Source organism: Ursus americanus, chromosome 28, assembly GCF_024610735.1.
Source record: "Ursus americanus isolate L20-20 chromosome 28, mUrsAme1.1.p, whole genome shotgun sequence".
NCBI classification, from domain to species: domain Eukaryota; kingdom Metazoa; phylum Chordata; class Mammalia; order Carnivora; family Ursidae; genus Ursus; species Ursus americanus.
In genome coordinates this window covers 30,099,774-30,120,014 of record NC_142154.1, presented here as the reverse complement: position 1 = coordinate 30,120,014, position 20,241 = coordinate 30,099,774, and the positions used below count along the sequence as shown (strand labels likewise).

The 20,241-nt window shown below is 37.5% G+C and overlaps 1 protein-coding gene across 2 annotated transcripts in view; it reads left to right on the top strand.

Moving 5' to 3' along the window:
- The window catches only part of REC114 (REC114 meiotic recombination protein), a 98,459-nt gene that overhangs the window by 15,175 nt on the left and 63,043 nt on the right, over positions 1–20,241 (top strand). For both annotated transcript variants that reach the window (XM_045795251.2, XM_045795250.2), the window contains exon 2: positions 4,263–4,352. In XM_045795251.2, the coding sequence (XP_045651207.1) occupies positions 4,263–4,352 (90 nt within the window). The remainder of the gene's footprint in view (positions 1–4,262; positions 4,353–20,241) is intronic.

Below are 20,241 nucleotides of genomic sequence, written 5' to 3'. Positions count from 1 at the left end.
TTTTTCAGAAATCTGTCTGTTACGATTTCTAATTTAATTTTAATTTTAAGAGAACTACTTAAACATTTACTAAGACTTGTTTTATGGCCCAGAATTTTGTCTATCTTGGTAAATATATGCTCTGTATGTACTTGAGAAGAATGTGTATTTTGTTGATATTGGGTGAAGTGTTCTATAAATGTCAATGAGGTTATGTTGGTTGATACTATCTACTATATATTTACTGATTTTCAATGTGCTTGTTCTGTCAGTTATTGAGAGGGGGTATTGCCATCTCTGACTATAATTGTGGATTTGTCTATTTCCTCCTATGGTTCTATCAATTATTGCTTTATGCATTTTTAAGCTCTGTCATTGGGGACATAAATGTTTAGGATCATTATGTCTCTTGATTAACCTACCCCTTTATCACTATGAAATGATCTTCTTCATACCTTTTGATACTCTTGCCTAATGTTAATATAGATACTCCAACGTTCTTTTGACTAGTATTCGCATGGTATATATTTTTCCCACTCTTTTGGGTTTTTTTTTTTTTGTTTTTTGTTTTTTAAAGATTTTACTTATTTATTCGATAGAGATAGAGACAGCCAGCGAGAGAGGGAACACAAGCAGGGGGAGTGGGAGAGGAAGAAGCAGGCTCATAGCGGAGGAGCCTGATGTGGGGCTCGATCCCACAACGCCGGGATCACGCCCTGAGCCAAAGGCAGACGCTTAACCGCTGTGCCACCCAGGCGCCCTTACCACTCTTTTGTTTTTAACCTGTTCATATTTTTATATTTAAAATGCATTTCTTATAGACAGCATATAGTCACACCTTATCTTTTTGTCCTGTTGTCAGATTGCCTTTTATTGGGGGTATAAGCCATTTACACTTAATGCAATCATTGATAGGGTTGGGCATAAGTCTATAATCTTACTATTTGTTTTGTATTTATCCCATCTGTTCTTTGTTCCCTATTTATTCTTATTTTGCCTTTCAGATTAAGTGAGTATTGTTTATAATCCCATTTATCAATTACCTTTTAAAGAAGATAGCTAAACAGATAACAAATAAATATAAAGTAACAAAAGTGGAAAGAACTATGGAGGAAAGCAAAGCTGGAAAAAGGAATAGGAGCGAGCTGGTTTGGGTAATGAGAGGAATTGGTGACAGGTTTCAGTAGGATGGCCAGGAAAGGTGTTACCTGAAAAGATGACATTTAAGCAAAGACCTGAAGAAAATGAAGGACTGAGTCATGTGAATGTAAGAGAAAAGAATTTCAGATAAAACAGGATTGTAAAAGCCCTGAGGTTTATCATCATGAATTTGCCTCGTGGGTTCAAGGAGCAATAAGGAGGCCATGTAGATGGAGCAGAGTATACAAGGGGGTGATGAGAGCAGAGGGGCAATGGAGGCTGGGTTGTGGAGTACTTGGCATGAGTTTCTGAATGAGATGCTGGGTTTGAGCTGCAAGGCTTTGAGCTGGAAATGACATGACCTAACTTAGGTTTAAAAGGATCACTCTAGCTACTATATTAAGAATAAACTGTATGGTGAGGGGGAGCAAGAACACAAAGGGAAAGCCAGTGAGGAGGTTATCATGATAATCCAACCAGAGATGATAACTTAGACCATACCTGTGAGAAATGGTTAGATTCTGAGTATTTTGAAGGTAGACATGAAGGATGTGCTGATGGATTGGATATGGGTATGAGGAAAGGAGAGGAGTCAAGAATGATTCCACAGCTGGCCTAAGGAAATAGAAGGATAGAAGCATATTTTCTGATGTGGAAACTATGGGAGTCACATGATAGGTGCTTTGTATTGGGAAAGGCAGTCTTGTGCATACAGCCTTTCAGCCCCTCTTGGGGCTGAAGCTCAGAACACTTCCTTTACCAAGAGATAGAGTCCTCACAGCCTATGCTCCTTTGTTCTGCTTATGTATCATAAGGCACCTGGCCAGACCCATCGCTGTATCTGTCCATTGTGGGAGGGAATGGGATCCTTCTGCTGCAGCACAAGATGGGGGAGCACAGGCCAACTGCTCTGTGTGGTTGCCAAGAGGGACCTGCTCTCTCCCGTGCAGGGGCAACTGACCCCCACTACTGATGCCAATCTTGTAAAGTGCTGTTCCATTCAGTGATTGACTGTGTTGTGTTTTCCACAGTGATTCCAGTACCAAGATGCAGTGGGCAGAAATGTTTGGATTTCTACTTCTGGTGATAGGCAACAGATTTCACTTGCTAGAGACTTTATAAATATTGAATGAATAAATGGATGAATGGGAAGGTTTGGACTTCAAGTTAGGGGCTGTTAATTTTGAAATGACTACTGGGCCTTTAAGTGGAGATCATGAGTGGGCAATTAGATGTAGCAGTTTGGAGAGCAGGGAAGTCTGCTGGGATTCTCACGGAAGTCATTAGTTACCACCTGAAAAAATTATAAAACAATTTGGAAAGAATTGGTGTCTCCATAGTGAGTGTTTCTAGCCAACAAAAGACATATATAAAAATGTTCATAACAGCATTGTTTGTGGTCAACCTTAACTGGAAAACAATATTCATCAACAAAAGAATGAAATAGTAACTTGTGGTGTCATCATAGAATGGTATTGAGAATGAATGAACTTAGGTACGTGCAACAACACTGATGAAGCCAGACAGAAAATAACTCTTTCTGTATGATTCCATTCATACAAATAAAGCTAAACTATGGTGTTAGAAATAAGACTGCCTTAGGGGGAGGAGGGAGCAGGTAGTGATTGGGAGACAGCACTAGGGTACCTTCTGGAAGGCTGGCACTGTTTTCTGTTTCTTCACCTGGGTGGTGATTATCATGAGATTGTTTTATCATCATTCATTGAGTTGTGCATTTAAGTGTTGGATACTTTTTGGGATCTTTTTGGGATATATATTATATTTCTAAAAAAAAAAAAAAACCAAAACTGTCATGTTAACATATTGCCTCCCAAAGAATTTGTTAACCAGGCTCCAGTTTTGAAAGCTGTGCTTGACTCCTAGCTATCCTTGTGATTTCAAGTGGTCATGAAGTATTCATGATAATCCATTTAAACTGTGGTGGGAAGAATATCATACAAATAACCGAGTTCCTAATAACTGGAAAAGAGGCAGAGTAATAACCACCGAAGTGCAGAGTTTAGCATACCTTCCTTGACATTTAAAATACCATTTGGTTTTTTTAAGTTTGGAATTTAAAGTGAATTAGAGAAAACTCAGTAGGAAATCTTAAGTTTAAATATAGCATTAAAGCTGTAAACCCCACATATGAAACTATGAAAACATTATTTCTCAGAAGAATGTAGTAACCTTATAAAGATATACTTGAGTTAGGTGTGTGTTCATTGTTTTGAGCTTTGAGCATTGAGATGAATTCCATAATTTCATTTTGTTATTTATACAAGGATGTTTACCTTTCAGTATATTAAAGCCACCTATATATACAGGGTAGTCCCTTAAGACCCAAATCCTACTCTTCCAAATCTATCAGTCATGTCCTCCTTGATATTTTGATTTCATTGCCTCAACTCCCCACTGAAACTATAAGCCAAATATAACAAGATAAAATATAATGAGAGTAAATGCAAGGTCTTACAATTAGGTTCAGATAAAGAATGTGAAAGTATGATTTACCAACATAAGTGATGAAGTTTCAGGAGGTTTTACTGATATGAGATCATTCTTCATATGGGACTACTCCCTCAAAAGATTAATGTGATTATAGGTTATGTTATTGCAAGTAATGGGAAATAGACCACACCCAGCACATTATGGTCAGTTTGGGACACCATATTTTAAGAGGGACATTGACAAATTAAAGCTCATCCAAAGAAGAAAGCACCAGGTTTTGAGATGTTGTAAAAATGGATTTATATGAGTGAAGAAACCAGGACTCTGAAGTCTCACAGCAACCCTGTAAGGCATTGTCCCCATTTTATAGAAAGGAAACAGGCTCCAAGATAATTGATGACTTATTAAAATGTTACTGAAAAGTGGTTAGCTCAGGGCCCACATCTCTTTATTTTTAAACTAGTATTCTTTTCATTTCAAAATATTTGTTTTAGTAATATTTTTTAAAAGCTGGCTGTTAGCCCCTATAGAGGAGAAACTTGAAACTATGAGTGAATGATTATAGATTAAATGGAAGGAAAGGGAACATTCTGAGTAGGAAGATCAGTGTGAGAAGATATTATACATTTCCTAGTATTACAGAAATGTATTGTCTTATCCACATTTCTCTCACCCTATTTTTCTTTTTCAAGGTTTTTGACTCCAATGAAGAATCTGGGTATCTTGTTCTCACCATCGTCATATCAGGTCATTTCTTCATTTCCCAAGGACAGACGCTGCTTGTAAGTTTTATGCATATAGTTTAATATGCAAATATATTTCTTTATCTTTGTTGCTTTATGTTAATTTTTGTACCCTCAAACTTCTTTAGGGTCACAGAAATTCATCAGGTTCAACAAATTAAGCATTTATCAAATGTTGTGGAGCAGCGGGAAATACAAAAATATACTGAATATTGCCTGGCCGAAAGGGCTTTATGGTTCTGTTTTGGGAGTCAAAGTGGATCAAAGGATTGAGATTAACCAGTATTATAAAGGATTCTTAACTGGGAAAATTGGGTTGAGACAGGCTAAATTTATAGAGAAATATGTGGAGGGTTTTTCAGAGAGGGTAAAGAACATAAGCAGAGGGATAGATTTGAGAAAGTAGCTAGAAGAAAACTTGAAGCATGCTATTATTAACTTACATAGTCCTCTATAAAACTAATTTTATAAAGGTACATTTGTTCTTTATTCTGAACATACACACACACATATTGTACGAAATTTTTGAAATGAAGAAGTAAATAAGGGAGAAAATAACAGTCATTTTGCTTGAAAGTTTAGGTTTGAATTGGTATTTACAAACAAAATGAAAAAACAAGACAACTTCCAGTCAAAGAATTGTAAAAGAAAGAAGTGGAAGGGAAGAATATTACATCATTTACTTGTGAATAATATTTATATAGACATAATAAATTCATACAAATATTTACTGAATATCAGTGTCGGCATAATTTATTCACTTAACAGGTGTTTATTGAGCAATTATTATGTGCTAGGCATTGTTCCAGATGCTAGGAATATAGCAGTAAACAGCAAAGACATACATCCCTATCATTGTGGAATGTCATCATTCTGGTGGGGAAAACATCATGAACAAATATGTCAAATATATTTAAAAGATACGAATTTTTGGTGAATCCCTTACACATTCCATTAGGATGGCAGCATCCCACAGTTGTACATTGCGATGACTCATCTCTCCACTTGGATTATAGCCTTATCCTTGAATGTGGAGTGACTTGCAAGGTACTCTTTGTGTTCCTTGTGATTTTTAAAACTGCGGCAATGGTTATATCATTTTTGCTTTATTTGCCACTGTTAGGGCTTCTATTAGTTGCAGAAGATAATTTGTCTTCTTCAGCTTCGAATGAAGAATATTCCAGATGGTGGACTGGGGGATGCCTAGCCCACAGCTAGTTCTCTGTCAATATTGTGAGTCTTTGCTGAATGATGACATTAAGGCAGTTTGGCTTCCTTAGACATAGGGGGCTACCCTGTGCTTTGTCTGCTCCATCTGTTTGTACCAGTGGTAAACATTGTTAGAAACTGATTCAGGTTTCTTTGTATCATACATGAAATGATTTTTGCAATGTAGTTACAAAACTAAGTTTATCAAATTCCAAAGACCCATTACTGAGAAATACAATGGTAACTCTACAATTTGTTGCATGTTGTGTATACATATATACCTTATGTATTGGATAATACATTTTTAAAAAAATTCTAAGTAGGGTCCACACCCAATATGGAGCTTAAACTCATGACCTTGAGATCAAGAGTCCTGTGCTGTATTGACTGAGCCAGCAAGGTGCCCCTATTGGATAATACTTTTAAAAAATCTTTATTAAAACTCAGTTTTATTGAAGTATAATTTACATAAAATCACTGATTTTCAGTGTTCAATTTGATGTGTTTTTGTTTTTGAGTGAGAGCGTGCACACATGCATGTGAGCAGGGAGGGGGAGAGGCAGAGGGAGAGAGAGAATCTTAAGCAGGCTCCACGACGAGTATGGAGTCTGATGCAGGGCTCAGTCTCACAATCCTGAGGTCATGACCTGAGCCAGAATCAAGAGTTGGACGCTTCACCAGCTGAGCTACCCAGGCGCCCCTGCTGTGTTTTGATAAATGAATATAGTCATGTAACCATCACTACAATCATGATGTAGAACATTCCAGTTAACCCCAAAAGTTTCCTTGTACCCCTTCGTAGTCAGTCCCCGCTGCCTACCCTCGGATCTGCTTTCTCTTGCCATTGTTTTCCTTTTCTAAAATTTCATGTAAGTGAAATCCTATAATATGTAGTCTTTTGTGTCTGGCTTTTCCACTTAGCATAATGCATTTGAATTCATCCATATTGTTCATTCCTTTTCGTTACTGAATAGTATTCACTTGTCTATGTAAACTGCATTAGCTCATCCATTCACCTTTTGATAGCCATTTGGGTTGTTTCTTTTTTTTGGTTACTATGCTGGTATAACCATTTGTATACAAACCTTTGTATGAATGTATGTTTTCATTTTTCTTTGATAAATTCCCAAGAGAGGAACTGTCACTGGGTCATATCGTACATCTCTGTTTATATGAAACTACCCAGCTGGTTTTCAAAGTGGCATTCCCGCAGTGTATGGACGTTGCCATTGTTCCATGTCCTTACCAACACTTGGTATTTTCAGTCTTCTTCTTTTTTTTTTTTTTTTAGGATTTTATTTATTTATTTGACAGAGAGAGAGAGACAGCAAGAGAGGGAACACAAGCAGGGGGAGTGGGAGAGGAAGAAGCAGGCTTCCCACTTCTTAAGTTTAACTGTTTTAATGGGTGTCTAGTGGCATCTCATGGTAGTTTTGATTTGCATTCCCACAGTGACTAATGACATTGAACAACTTTTTGTGTGTTGACAGGCGTACCTTGTAGATATTGCAGGTTAAGTACTAACCCATATAATAAAATGAGTATCACAATGTGGTGAATCAAATGCATTTTGGTTCCTTGTGTATATACAAGTTAGGTTTACACTACACTGTAGTCTACCAAGTGTGCCATAGTGTTTTGTTTAAAAAAACAACAACAGTGTATGTACCTTAATTAAGAAATATTCTGTGGCTAAAGGATGCTAACCACCATCTGAGTTTTCAGCCAAGTCATAATCTTTTTGCTGGTGAGGGGTCTTGCTTCGATGATGCTGGCTGCTGACAGATCTGGGTGGGAATTGCTGAAGCTTGGGGGTGGCTATGGCAATTTCTTAAAATAAGACAGCAGTGAATTTCGCTGCATTGATGAACTCTTCCTATTACCAACAACTTCTCTGCAGCATGCGATGCCGTTTGACAGCATTTTCTCCACAGTAGAACTCCTTTCAGAATTGGATCTTTTCAAACCCTGCCGCTGCTCTATCAACTAAGCGTGTGTCACATTCTAAATCCTTTGTTGTCACTTCCGCAGTCTGCACAGCATCTTCACCGGGTGTAGTTTCCATCTCAAGAAACCACCTTCTTTGCTCACCCATCAGAAGCAACCCTCATCCGTCAAAGTTTTGTCATGAGATTGCTGCAATTCACTCCCATCTTCAGGCTCCACTTCTAATTCTAGTTCTCTTCTTATTTCCACCACATCTGTAGTTTCTTCCTCTGCTCAAGTCCAGAACCCTGCAGAGTCCTCCGTGTGGACTGGACTCCACTTCTTCCAGACTCCTGTTGATGTTGATCTTTTGACCTTTTCCCTTCAATCAGAAATGTTCTGAATGTATGCAGAATGGTTAATTCTTTACAGAAGGTTTTCTGTTTACTTTGTCCAGATCCATCAGAAGAATCTCTAAGGCAGCCATAGCCTTATGAAATGTAGTTCTTAAAACTTGAAACTCAAAATGACTCCTTGATCCATGTGCTGGAGAACGGCTGTTGTGTTAGCAGGCATGAAAACAGCATTGGTCTCGTACACCTCCGTCAGAGCTCTTGGGTGACCAGATGCATTGTCAATGAGCAGTAATATTTCGAAAGGAATCTCTCTGAGCAGTACATCTCAATAGTGGGCTTAAAATATTTAGTAAACCGTGCTGTAAAAAGATGTGCTATCATCCAGACTTTGTTGTTCCATTTCTAGAACACAGGCAAAGTAGCTTTACCATAATTCTGAAGGACCCAAGGAGTTTTGGAATGGTAAATGAGCATTGACATCAGCTTCAAGTCACCAGCTGCATTAGCCCTGAATAGGAGAGCCAGCCTGTCTTTGAAGCTTTGAGGCCAGCCATTGACTTCTCCTCTCCAGCTAAGAGAGCCTGACATGGCATCTTCTCCTAATACTAGGCTGTTGCATCTACACTGAAAATCTGGTGTTTAGTGTAGCCACCTTCACTGTAATCCGCTTCATGATTATGCAGCGTAACTGCCGCTTCACCTTGCACTTTCATGTTATGGAGACGGCTTCTTCCCTTACACCTCCTGAGCCAACCTGTGCTGGCTTCGGACTTTCCTTCTGCAGCTTCCTCACCTCTCTCAGCCTTCCCAGAATTGGAGAGGGTTGGGACCTTGCTCTGGATTAGACTTTGGCTTAAGGGAATGTCGTGGCTGGTTTGATATTCTGTCCAGACTGCTAAAACTGTCTCCATATCAGCAAGAAGTCTGTTTTGCTTTCTTATCATGCATGATTTCATTGGAGAAGCACTGTTCATTTCCTTCAAGAACTTTTCCTTTGCATTCACAACCTGGCTGACTTGTTTGGTGCAAGAGGCCCAGCTTTCAGCCTATCCTAGCTTTCAACATGCCTTCCTCATTAAGCTTAATCAGTTCTAGCTTTTGATTCAAAGTGAGAGACATGTGATCTTTCTTTCACTTGAACACTTAGAGGGCATTTCTTTTCTTTTTTTTTTTTTTTTAAGATTTTTATTTATTTATTTGTCAGAGAGAGAGCGAGAGCGCACAAGCAGGGAGAGCAGCAGGCAGAGGCAGAGGGAGAAGCAGGCTCCCCACTAAACAAGTAGCCTGATGTGGGGCTCAGTCCCAGGACCCTGGGATTATGCCCTGAGCCAAAGACAAATGCTTAACCGACTGAGCCACCCAGGCATCCCTAGAGGCCATTTCAATTGTGGGGTTATTACTTGGCCTATTTCAATATTGTGTCTCAGGGAATAGGGAGGCCCAAGGAGAGGGAGAGAGTTGGGGGAATGGCTGGTCAGCAGAGCAGTCAGATCACACACAACATTTATTAGTTTGCTGTCTTAGATGGGTGTGGCTCATGACTCCCCAAAACAATTACAATAGTAATATGAAAGATCACTGATCACAGATCACCCTAACAAGTACAGTAATAATGAAATAATTTGAGATATAGTGAGAATTACCAAAACGTGATACAAAGACATGAAGTGAGCAAACGCTGTTAGAAAAATGGCACCAATAGATTTGCTTTGCACAGGCTTGCCACAAACCCATTTGTAAAAACACAGTATATGAGAAGCACAAAAGCTAAGTATTGCACAAAACAAAGTGCAACAAAATGACGTATTCTTGTGTTTTCCTATATTTGCTGTTTGAATGTCTTATTAGTGTAGCACCTGTTTATATCTTTTAATCACTTTTAATTGAGTTGTCTTTTTATATTTGAATTATAAGAGTTCTGATTATAGCTCTTTTATGAGAAATATGTTCTGCAAATATATCTCTCAGTCTGTGGCTTACCTTTTTGTTTCTTATCAGTCTTTTGAAGAGCAGAAGCCTAAAACTTTGATGAAGTCTCTTTTTTTCTTTATGGTTCATGCATTTTATGCTGTTTTAGAGATTTTTGTCAACTCCAAGATTGCAGTAATATTTTTTCTGTTTTCTTCTGGAAATTTTGACATTTTAGCTCTTACATTTAGGCCTATGGTCCATTATGAATTTTTAGTATTATTTAATAACACTAATCTTTATTATTTTGTGTGGCACCCCTGCTTCCCCTCAATTAAAGCAATGTGGTATTGAGAAAAATTACTGTATTATGAAATATGATCATGGGTGTTAGGGAATCTACTTCTGGAACCATTGAGTTAATTTTTAATGTGTGGTGAGAGTTAAGGGTCTGGATTAATTTTTTTGCAAGTAGAATGTTCCAGCACCATTTGTTGAAAAGGCTAGCCTTTCCTCATTGAATTACCTTGGTACCTTTGTGAAAATCAATTTGGTATGTATGTGTGGGTATATTTCTGGACTCTCTTTTCTGTTCTATTGACCTATATGTCTATCCTTACTCCAGGAAGAGACTGTCTTGACTACTTCAGCTTGTTGTAATTTTTTGAAGCAGGTAGTATAATTCTTCCAAATTTGTACTTCTTCAAAGTTGTTCTGGCTGTTTTAGGTTATTTGCATTTCCATATAAATTTTAGAATCAGCTTTCCTACCCAAAAAACCCTGCTGGGGTTTTGACTGTGATTGCTTTGAATCTGTAAATCATTTGGGGAAAAATTGACATCTTAATATGTTGAGTCTTCTGACCTGTGAACATGTTATAATTATTTATATCTATCATTCCATTTGCTTATATACTTTTCCTTGCAGTGTTTTGAAGTTTTCACAATAGATCTTGTACATATTTAACTAAATTTATCCACAAATACTTCATAGTTCTTACGTTATTGTAAATAGAATTTTATAAATTTCAGTGCCTAATAGTTTGTTGCTAGTGTGTAGAAACACAACTGACTTTTTTTTCACATTGACCTTGTATGCTTTGGTGTTGCTACACTCATTATTTCTATAGTCTTTGTAGATGTTTTTATAGATTTTTCCATATAGATGATCTGTTGTCTATGAATACAGTTTCACATTCTTTTCAATCTATCTACTCTCCCCTGCTTCCCTTCCTTCTTTTCCTCCAGATGACACTAGCTAGGACATCCTATACCATGTTGAATAGAAATGGTGAGAGTTGATATCTTTGCCTGATCCTGATCTTAGGGAAAAGTAATCTATTCACCAGTAAGTATAATGTTAGCACTGAGGTTTTTGTAGATACCCTTTACAAGACTGAGGAAGTTCCCTTTTATTCTAGTTTGCTGAGAACTTTAATCATGAATAGGAGTTGAATTTTGTTGAATGTTTTTTCTGCATCTATTGAGATGAATTTCTTTTTTTTTTTTAGTTCTGTTGATGTAATACATTTTTAAAGATATTCAGTTCTTATTGAATCTACCTTTATTGCAGGAGTATTTATTTTTTAAGACAATGTACGTGTGATTAAAAGTGATTAAAAGTAAGAATGCATATTAAAAAATGTACCCCCTAAATTAAAGAACAATTTTTGTCAGTTCATACAATTTATTCGCAGTATTTTCTAGGTTCCACAAGAATCAACATACAGAAGAGTAAACACATTTGGAATTATAACACATTTTAGTTGCAATTTTATGTTGGTATTACATTTACACACCCTCCCCCCTCATGCTAATCTGGGTTGTGGTATATTTTTAGAATTTTTCCCATAAAAGGTAGGGACATGACAGCTATGGAAAGTTTTAGCCACTTCCGTTTTAGTAAGAGAATCCAATTGTTGGCATGGATTAAGATGTGCTATATTTGTACTATCAAATCTTTGTGGAAGCTGCACAAACCCCTAAAAAAAGTCATTTATTTCAGAGAAACTGATGACTAGGGCCCAGCAACAGTTCCCTCTGTGATATGTTTTCGTAGAAATCCAAACAGATCAACAAGGCTTTGGGCTTCTTGCTTGGACCTGGCAGCTATTTAAACATAATTTCTCTTAAACTTCATAGTTCTCTGATTGTCACCTCCTATTGAGGCCCATGGGACTTAATGTTTCAGATTAAACTTAGCTTGGTGTCCAGTTACACCATGGGTTTCCCTTTTGCTTGTTCAGTTAGCACCCGCCCTCGTGTAATGATGTCACTGCTGGAGGGCTCCATTCACACCCACCACTGGGCTGTTCTCTTGTTATTTCTTACGAAGGGTTAGTACGGCAAGAAGGCGGGGAGCCCTTTGCTCCATCCTCAGTCTACCTTGGACTTTAGTTCAACTGGTTTCCTTTTTCTGGTCTTGGCATTTTAAACAGATTCTCCCTTGCCTATTTTGGGCTTTTAAATTTTGTTTTTAATGTGGTAAAGTGAGTTTAGAAGCATTCCCTCTTCTTCTGTTTTTTTGGGTTTCTTTTGAAGAGTTTGAGAAGAATTGGTAGTAATTCTTCTTTGAATGTTTGGTAGAATTCACCAGTGAAGCTGACTGCTCCTGGACTTTCCCCTTTGGGGAGGTTTTGATTATTGATTCAGTCTCTTTACTAGTGATTGATCTGTTCAGATTTTCTCTTTCTTCATGATTCAGTCTTGGTAGGTTGTAGGTTTCTAAGAATTTATCCATTTCTTCTAGGTTGTCAAATTTGGTGGCATATAATTGTTCATGGTAGGCTTGTGATTCTTTGTATTTCTCTGGTATCAGTCATTAAGTCTCCTCTTTTATTTCTGATTTTATTTATTTGAGTCCTCTCTTTTCTCTTGGTGAATCTAGCTAAATGTTTGTCAATTTTGTATATCTTTTCAAAGAACCAGCTCTTAATTTCATTGATCTTTTGTATTATTTTACCCTCTGTTTCTTATCTTTTTTCTTTTATAGTAGCCATCATAATGGTTGTGAGGTTGTATCTCAATGTGGTTTGATTTGCATTCAGTAATTATTAGTGATGTTGAACATCTTTTCATGTGCTTTTTGGCAATTTGTGTATTTTCTTAGAGAAATACCTGTTCAAGTCTTTGCATATTTTCTGATTGGGTTTTCTTGTTGTTGTTGAGTTGTAGGTTTGAGAGCTTGTTGTTGTTGTTACTGAAGTATAATCTCTCTCCAAACATTTAACACACACACACACACACACACACACACACACACACACACACACACGGCAGCTGATGAATGCAGCTTCTTTTTTACTAGGTCTCATGTGATTTCCTTTTTCTCCCTTGTTTCTTCTTTCAGCGTAAGTACAGGCTGATATAGACTGAGCACTGTGAGCCCTTTTTAGAGTGGGGACGTGGCTGAATGGCTTTTGTGGGGCACAGCGTTCTGTGCCTTGCTGTACCCTCACCCAGTCACCTTAAGTGTAAGATTGCTCCTGCCTCTGCTCAGCCCTACTTGGCCCCTCCCCTCCTGGTGCTGGAGCTCCTGATCAGAGTGTATTTATCCTTCACTGAGACGTCTTCTGTTTTCTCTTTCTCAAACCCTTTTTTAAAAGTGTAGAATTCATAACTCCTTTTGAGATATTATCTCTAAAGTTAAAAACATATTCTATATATAATTACAAATGTATAAAAATCCATCTTTTATCAGCAACTCCAGATATCCAAATGGGGGAAATTATTTCCTAAGGCTTTAGCCTCTCCTTTTTATCTCACTTGGTCCTGATCCAGCACGAGTGTCTTCACCTAAATAAAACTATGTCTGAAACCCAGGAGCTAAATGGTCTTAAGACCATTTTAATTCTGTCTTCTTGGGAAGCATGGGTCATCCTGGAAATGATGGAGTTTGTTTTATTTTGTTTTCCTTTTAATTTTTCATGCCCAGCCCAAATATTCTTCAAAAAGAAATTGTCTTACTGTTTACCAGTGGAAATGTTATATTCCTATTTAAGTGAACTCTGGAAACTTCAAACACTAACTTTAACCCAGTTAATTTAAAAAATGTTTGTTCAAATCATGGTCTCAGCTTAAGAATCTTCTGAGTGGAAAGACTTAGCACAGAGTTTTAAAATCAAGTTATTCACACAGTTAAATTCTTTAGATTAGAACCAGTCTCTTCTTTGGCCACCTTTTCAAGAAGAGACAAGAAAGACACAGCTCTTCATAACCTTATTATCACCCCCTTCCCACATTTAAAACCATCGGATCAATTATATCACTTTTTTCCTCTTTTTTCTCCCCTCCAGAGAGAATTGGGTTAGCAAGAGTTAAAGCATTTCACTGCTCTATTTTTGTACTTTCCCACATCTAAATAAACTTCGGCGCCTATGCAGTACTGGCCTGAAAAGTTGCTGACTACCCATCTAAGAGGCATGTGAAGGGCGTCCTCCACCATACCTCCCCTATCTCCCTGTGCTGCCTTTGGGAACCTGTGACCATCCCCACCTTCATTAGTGAGACATCCGTGACTTACGCATTGGGCTCTCTTGCCTTTCCTCTCTTAAATTATCCATTGGGCTCAACTTGTCAGTAAGTAAGAGAACAGTCTGTGAACTCCACTCTTATGACTACTCCAGAAAAAACAACTCACACAGCCGCTGCAATTTCTGTCATCTCCTCCCAGACTTCCTCAGGCAGCATTCGCTCACTTGCCTTCCCAACACGCCTTCCAGTTCCAAACTCGTTTAACAAGGGTGATGGTGTGTCTGTGCCAATCTCACTTCTGATGCCAACAGATGCATTTCAGGTGGGTGGAAGGAGACGCACACTCATACACAGTGGAGTTACAATTCCTTGCTTAGTTGGCAATGGGAATAGAATCTTACAGAAGTGAGGTGACCACACATGACTGCAGTAGATACAGTGAATCTCAGCAAAGTCTCCTCTCTCTCTTGTCTGATGACACTGGTTTTTGCCAGGCTCTAGGAAAACTCACTTTTTGCTAAGCCACAGCCTTTTATATGTGAGACTTAATGTTACCATCCCAGAAAAATGTATCAGCTTCTGATTAAGGGAATGTTAACAAGCATTGGGTTCACATCTGCATCTTTTCTAAGATTGAAAGCTGTCAGTGCTCAGGTGTTTCTGCAAGCTTTTCAGCATTCTGGAAATCCATAGTGTCTTTCACATTTTCTGTTGGGAGACTGGGGTTTTGTTGTTGGTATTATTGGCATTATCTTTCTAGAGTAAAAATATTAAATCTTTGAATGCATATTGAAATCCTTTTTTTCTTGATTTGTCATTGGCTTTTTTGAAAATAATTTTAATTGGTGTATAACTTACAATAAAATGTACTCATTGAGTTCATGGAGTTTTGATGAATGTATACAACTGTATAAAGCACCATCAGAAGCATGATATGGAACTTTTCTATTCTCATTCCTGAATGACTAACAAAGCATATATATTTATTGTCCAGGTTAAGAAACAGAACATTTTGGGATGCCTGGCTGGCACAGTCAGGAGTGCACATGACTCTTGGGGTTGTGAGTTCCAGCCCCATGTTGGATGTAGAGATTAGTTTAAATAAAAAAAATGAATGAATAAATAAATAAATAGGGGTGTCTGTGTGGCTCATTAGGTTAAGTGTCTGCCTTCGGCACGAGTCGTGATCCCGGGGTCCTGTGATCGGGTCCCGCATGGGACTCCCTGCTCGGCGGGGAGTTTGCTTCTCCCTCTGCCTCTCCCTCCTGCCTGCTCATGCTCGCTCTCTCTCTCAAATAAATAAATAAAATCTTTAAAAAAAATACTTTTTTAAAAAAGGAAACATTTTTCAAAGTATAATTCACATATATATACTATATTAGTTTAGGTGTACAATAAAATGATTCTTGTATACAATATGTGTATACATTATGAAGTAATCCCCAAATTAGTCTAGTTGACATCCATCACCATGCATAATTACAAAGATTTTTTTTCTCTTGTGATAAGAACTTTTACGATCTACTCTTTTAGCAACTTTCAAAAATGCAATACAGTATTATTAACTATAGTCCCCATGCTGCACATTACATCCCCAAGACTTATTTTACAACTGAAAATTTATGCCTAAGAAATAGAACATTTTGAGCTCCCCAGAACCTCTCGTGTTCCTCTCTAGTCACTATTATGTATCACCACCCTCCTGAAAGCTAACCATCATTCTGACTCCTAACAGTATAGATTAGTTTTGCTTGTTTTTACACTTTATATAAAATGAATAAATACAAGACTCTTCTATGCCTGGCTTCTTTCACTCATTATTATATTTATGAGACTTGTCCATATTGTGTGAAATTACAGATTATACATTCTTCTTTTGTGAATGTATCACAGTTTACTTATCCATGGTATTATTGATGGGTATTTGGGTAATTTCCAATTTTTAGCTATTAGAAATAGTGCTGCTGTGCACATTCTAGTACATATTTTTTGGTGAACACTGTAATTTTGTATATATTTTTGTTGGGCATATAGGTAGGAGTGGAATGAGTGAGCTATAGGACGGCACTTCTCAAACATTAATGTGCCTATGGTAATAACCTTGGCTCTTAGTAAATTGCTGATTGTGAATCAGCAGGTTTGGGATGTGGTCTGAGATTTTATGTTTCTAACAAACTCCTAGGTTTGCTGTTGCAAGTAATGATGCTGTTGCTACTAATCCCGGGACATACTCTGAGGGACGTGCCTATGTCCAGCTTTGGTAGATACTGCCAAAGAGTTTTCCACAGCGATTATGCCCAATTTATACTCTCATTAATAATGTATGAGAGTGCTCCACATTCTTGACAATGCTTGGTATTTTCTCTTTATTTTGGCAATTTTGGTAGGTGCGTAGTGATGTCTCATTGTGGTTTTAATTTCTATTTTTCTTTTTTTTTTTTTTTTTAAGATTTTATTTATTTATTTGTCAGAGGGAGAGAGCACAAGCCGGGGCAGTGGCAAGTGGAGGGAGAAACAGGCTTCCTGCTGAACGGGCAGCCCGACATGGTGCTCTATCCCAGAGTCCCGGGACCATAACCCAAGCAGAAGGCAGACACCCAACCGACTGAGCCACCCAAGCGCCCCTCTATTTTTCTACTTACTAATGAAATTGTGTACTTTTCCTTATATTTATTGGTGATCTGGGTATCCTCTTTCGTGAATTGTATGTTAAAATCTCATTTTTCTACTGGGTTATCATTGATGTTGTTTTTCCTTATGCTATTAGAGTTCTTATTCTATTACATCTCTTAGTCTTCTTATTCTTTTCTTAATTTTTCATTTTTTCTTTGAGCTCCCTACTTATTTATACCTTTCTCATAGCCAGACTTCAGTCTGTTATACAATATCTGATCTGTCATCTCGGTTTCAAAGAACCTGTTTTTTAAAAAATTTTATTAAATTTCATACAAAGCAATTTTAATTAAAATTTACTTATGTTTCCAGGGTTTTTTCAAAACTATATGCCCTTTTCTGTATCTTGAGTGTTGTATTTTTCCTTTTTTCTTTTTTGCTATAGAATGGTTTAATAGGCCCAGTACATGTTTTTTTTTTCTCCTCCTCCATCTATTCCCCCCTTCCCATTCTTTTTCTTCTCTTCTTCCTCTTCCTCCTCCCTTTCCTTTGTCTCCTCCTTTTTTCTATTTTATTCATCCTTATGCTTGGAGAATTCTCATCTAGGGCCTGTGGGTGGATTCATTTGCAATAACCTCACTCTCCTTGGATACTAATAGGTTTTCCTTTCAAATATTACAGAAGTGACCTGGTTGATAGAAATTTACATTTCTGTTAATCTATCCAGAAGCCTGAGAGGAGTGGATTGGGAGCCTGTCCTAACAGGGAGTGATGTCTCTGTCTAATTTCTTCTATGAGGGATGAGACTCATTCAGAAGCTATGAGGCCAGCTTTGGCTAGCCACAAGGCCAGTTATATACTATGGTTATTCACCCACCTTCCTACTATATCTGCCCACTGTTTCTCGGAGAAATTGCTAGATTTCCTAGACCATCATTTAGTATATTTCAGTGCATATCCTGGGGTACAGTTGTTTCCCGTGCTCTTGATTGGTAGTGGTTAAGCATATTTCACATGAAAGGTTTCTTATTTTTTCCTATGGTGTACCCTTTCCCTAGCTCTTGCCCTTCTTATTCATGCTATTTTTGCCAGTATCTCCTCTGCTTTCTCTCCAGCTCACATCACTCCTTTCTCCGGAAGATAAATCGCTAGTTGACTCTTGACATCTTTCCTCCATCCCAGATTTATCTTTCTTGTCTTTCAGAAAATCTTCAACAGTTTTGTCATAGGAATGGCATCCATTCCTAGTTTCTAGCATTAGTGTAGTTGTCTCTTATTTTAGATTTGTTTTGGCGTTTTAATTGTGACAGGATGAAGGTGTTGAGTTTAATGCCTCTATTCAAAATGTTATCATACCTGGAAGTATAAAAACCTTTTAGATAATTTTTTATTTTTTCCCACTAAAGTACCTTTTTCCACCAAAATATACCTTTTCTCACCATAGAATAACAAATATAGAGCTGAAGTCTTGCAATTTTCTGTGAAGTTTGGTTTTTCATGGTATCTCAGATGAGGTTATATTAGCAATTGGGTGATCGTCTTTCAGTGGACTGGGATATACAAATATAAGTCAAGAATATTTCTGTACCCGAAAGTACTTCATAGGCTATAGTGGATGAGACAAATGAGGCACTCTAAATAGATGATCTTTGACCTAAGCCTGTGCTACTTTGTTATACGAAGTGTTTTGTGATGAGTGAGTGTATGTATCTAGCTTTACTGATAAGGTAATGGCTCTGATAGGGAATTTAAGGGCTTATCTAGCCTTCTTTGCTTTTAAAACTATAATTATACTTTTGTTCTGTTGAACTTCAGTGGGGCCTTTCTGTGTATTTCTTGTCCTTTCTTTAGGGACTAATTCTTGACAATGATTTGTAGAAAAGTTTCTATTTTGTATTCAGTATGAAAAATCTTAAGCATGTGAATCCCTGGTACTGATCGGTTCCTTTCTTCTTTTATCTTTTTTCTCTAAAGTGAGTCATAACTTTGGAATGATGCTTTTGAAAAGATAGTAGCTACTCACAAAGAGTAATTTTGACACTAGAAAACCAAATGCCCTCCCTTCATTTCCAAACATCTTACAGTCAAATATATTTGCCAGATTTTGTAGATTGTGTCTTTATTTTTATTTTTAAAAAAGATTTATTTATTTATTTATTTATTTATTAGACAGAGAGAGACAGTCAGCGAGAGAGGGAGCACAAGCAGGGGGAGTGGGAAAGGAAGAAGCAGGCTCCCAGCGTAGGAGCCTGATGTGGGGCTCGATCCCGGAACACCGGGATCACACCCTGAGCCAAAGGCAGCCGCTTAACGACTGCGCCACCCAGGCGCCCCTGCGTCTTTATTTTTAAAGCTCCCATTTAATTTATCAAACCTCTAGTTTGGAAGAAAAAAAAATGCCTCTTTGGGGCTGAATTCTGATTGGTTCTTATTTCATATATTGAAAGTTATCTCACCAGGGGCGCCTGGGTGGCACAGCGGTTGAGTGTCTGCCTTCGGCTCAGGGCGTGATCCCGGCGTTGTGGGATCGAGCCCCACATCAGGCTCCTCCGCTATGAGCCTGCTTCTTCCTCTCCCACTCCCCCTGCTTGTGTTCCCTCTCTCTCTGGCTGTCTCTATCTCTGTCGAATAAATAAATAAAATCTTTAAAAAAAAAAAAAAAAGAAAGTTATCTCACCAATTATCTGTGATGTGTTTTATCATCAATGTCATGACTCAAAAAAAAAACCATTGTGAATACCGTAGTTTTAAAATTTTTTACAGTGCAAATATATAAAAAAAAAGTTGTTGTCTCTTCCTATATTTGACTGCAAAAAATTAATTCTTGGTTTAATATACATTCTTCTTTACTATCTTCTCAAATGACATGGCATGAGTTCAGTCACATGGTACTCAACCAGGCTTCTAGATTCCTTCTCTGGTTAAGAGGTTATAGAATTTAGAGTCTTTCTGAAAACACATCGTTGGTATAAGATTTTTTCCCCCTGCAGTATTCAAGCCTACATGGGTTTCGATTGGATCAGCTTTACTTTGGTTGTTTAAAATAGTAAATCTTTTACTATTATTAGAGAAAAGTCATTTTTTTTTGTATCACTAATCATTAACAAAGAGGAAATGAGCAGATTTTACCTTGACTGTTACTACTTAAACTCTTCTTTTTAAAACTTTAAAGTAGTTTAATACTTGTGAATGTTTAGTTCTTCAGTGGAGCTTACTGAGGAGACAAAATTTATACACTTGAAACAAAGAAAGTGCAATTCCAAGTGATGTGGTTTAGATTATAAGCACCAGCACCATAATTTTTTTTAAACTTGTTATTTGGAAATAATTTTGGACTTAACCAAAAAGGTCGCAAAAATAATACAAGGAATACCTTTCACCACATACCTTTCACTCACCTTCTCCAAATGTTAACATTTAGCACAAACAGTGATCAAAACCTGG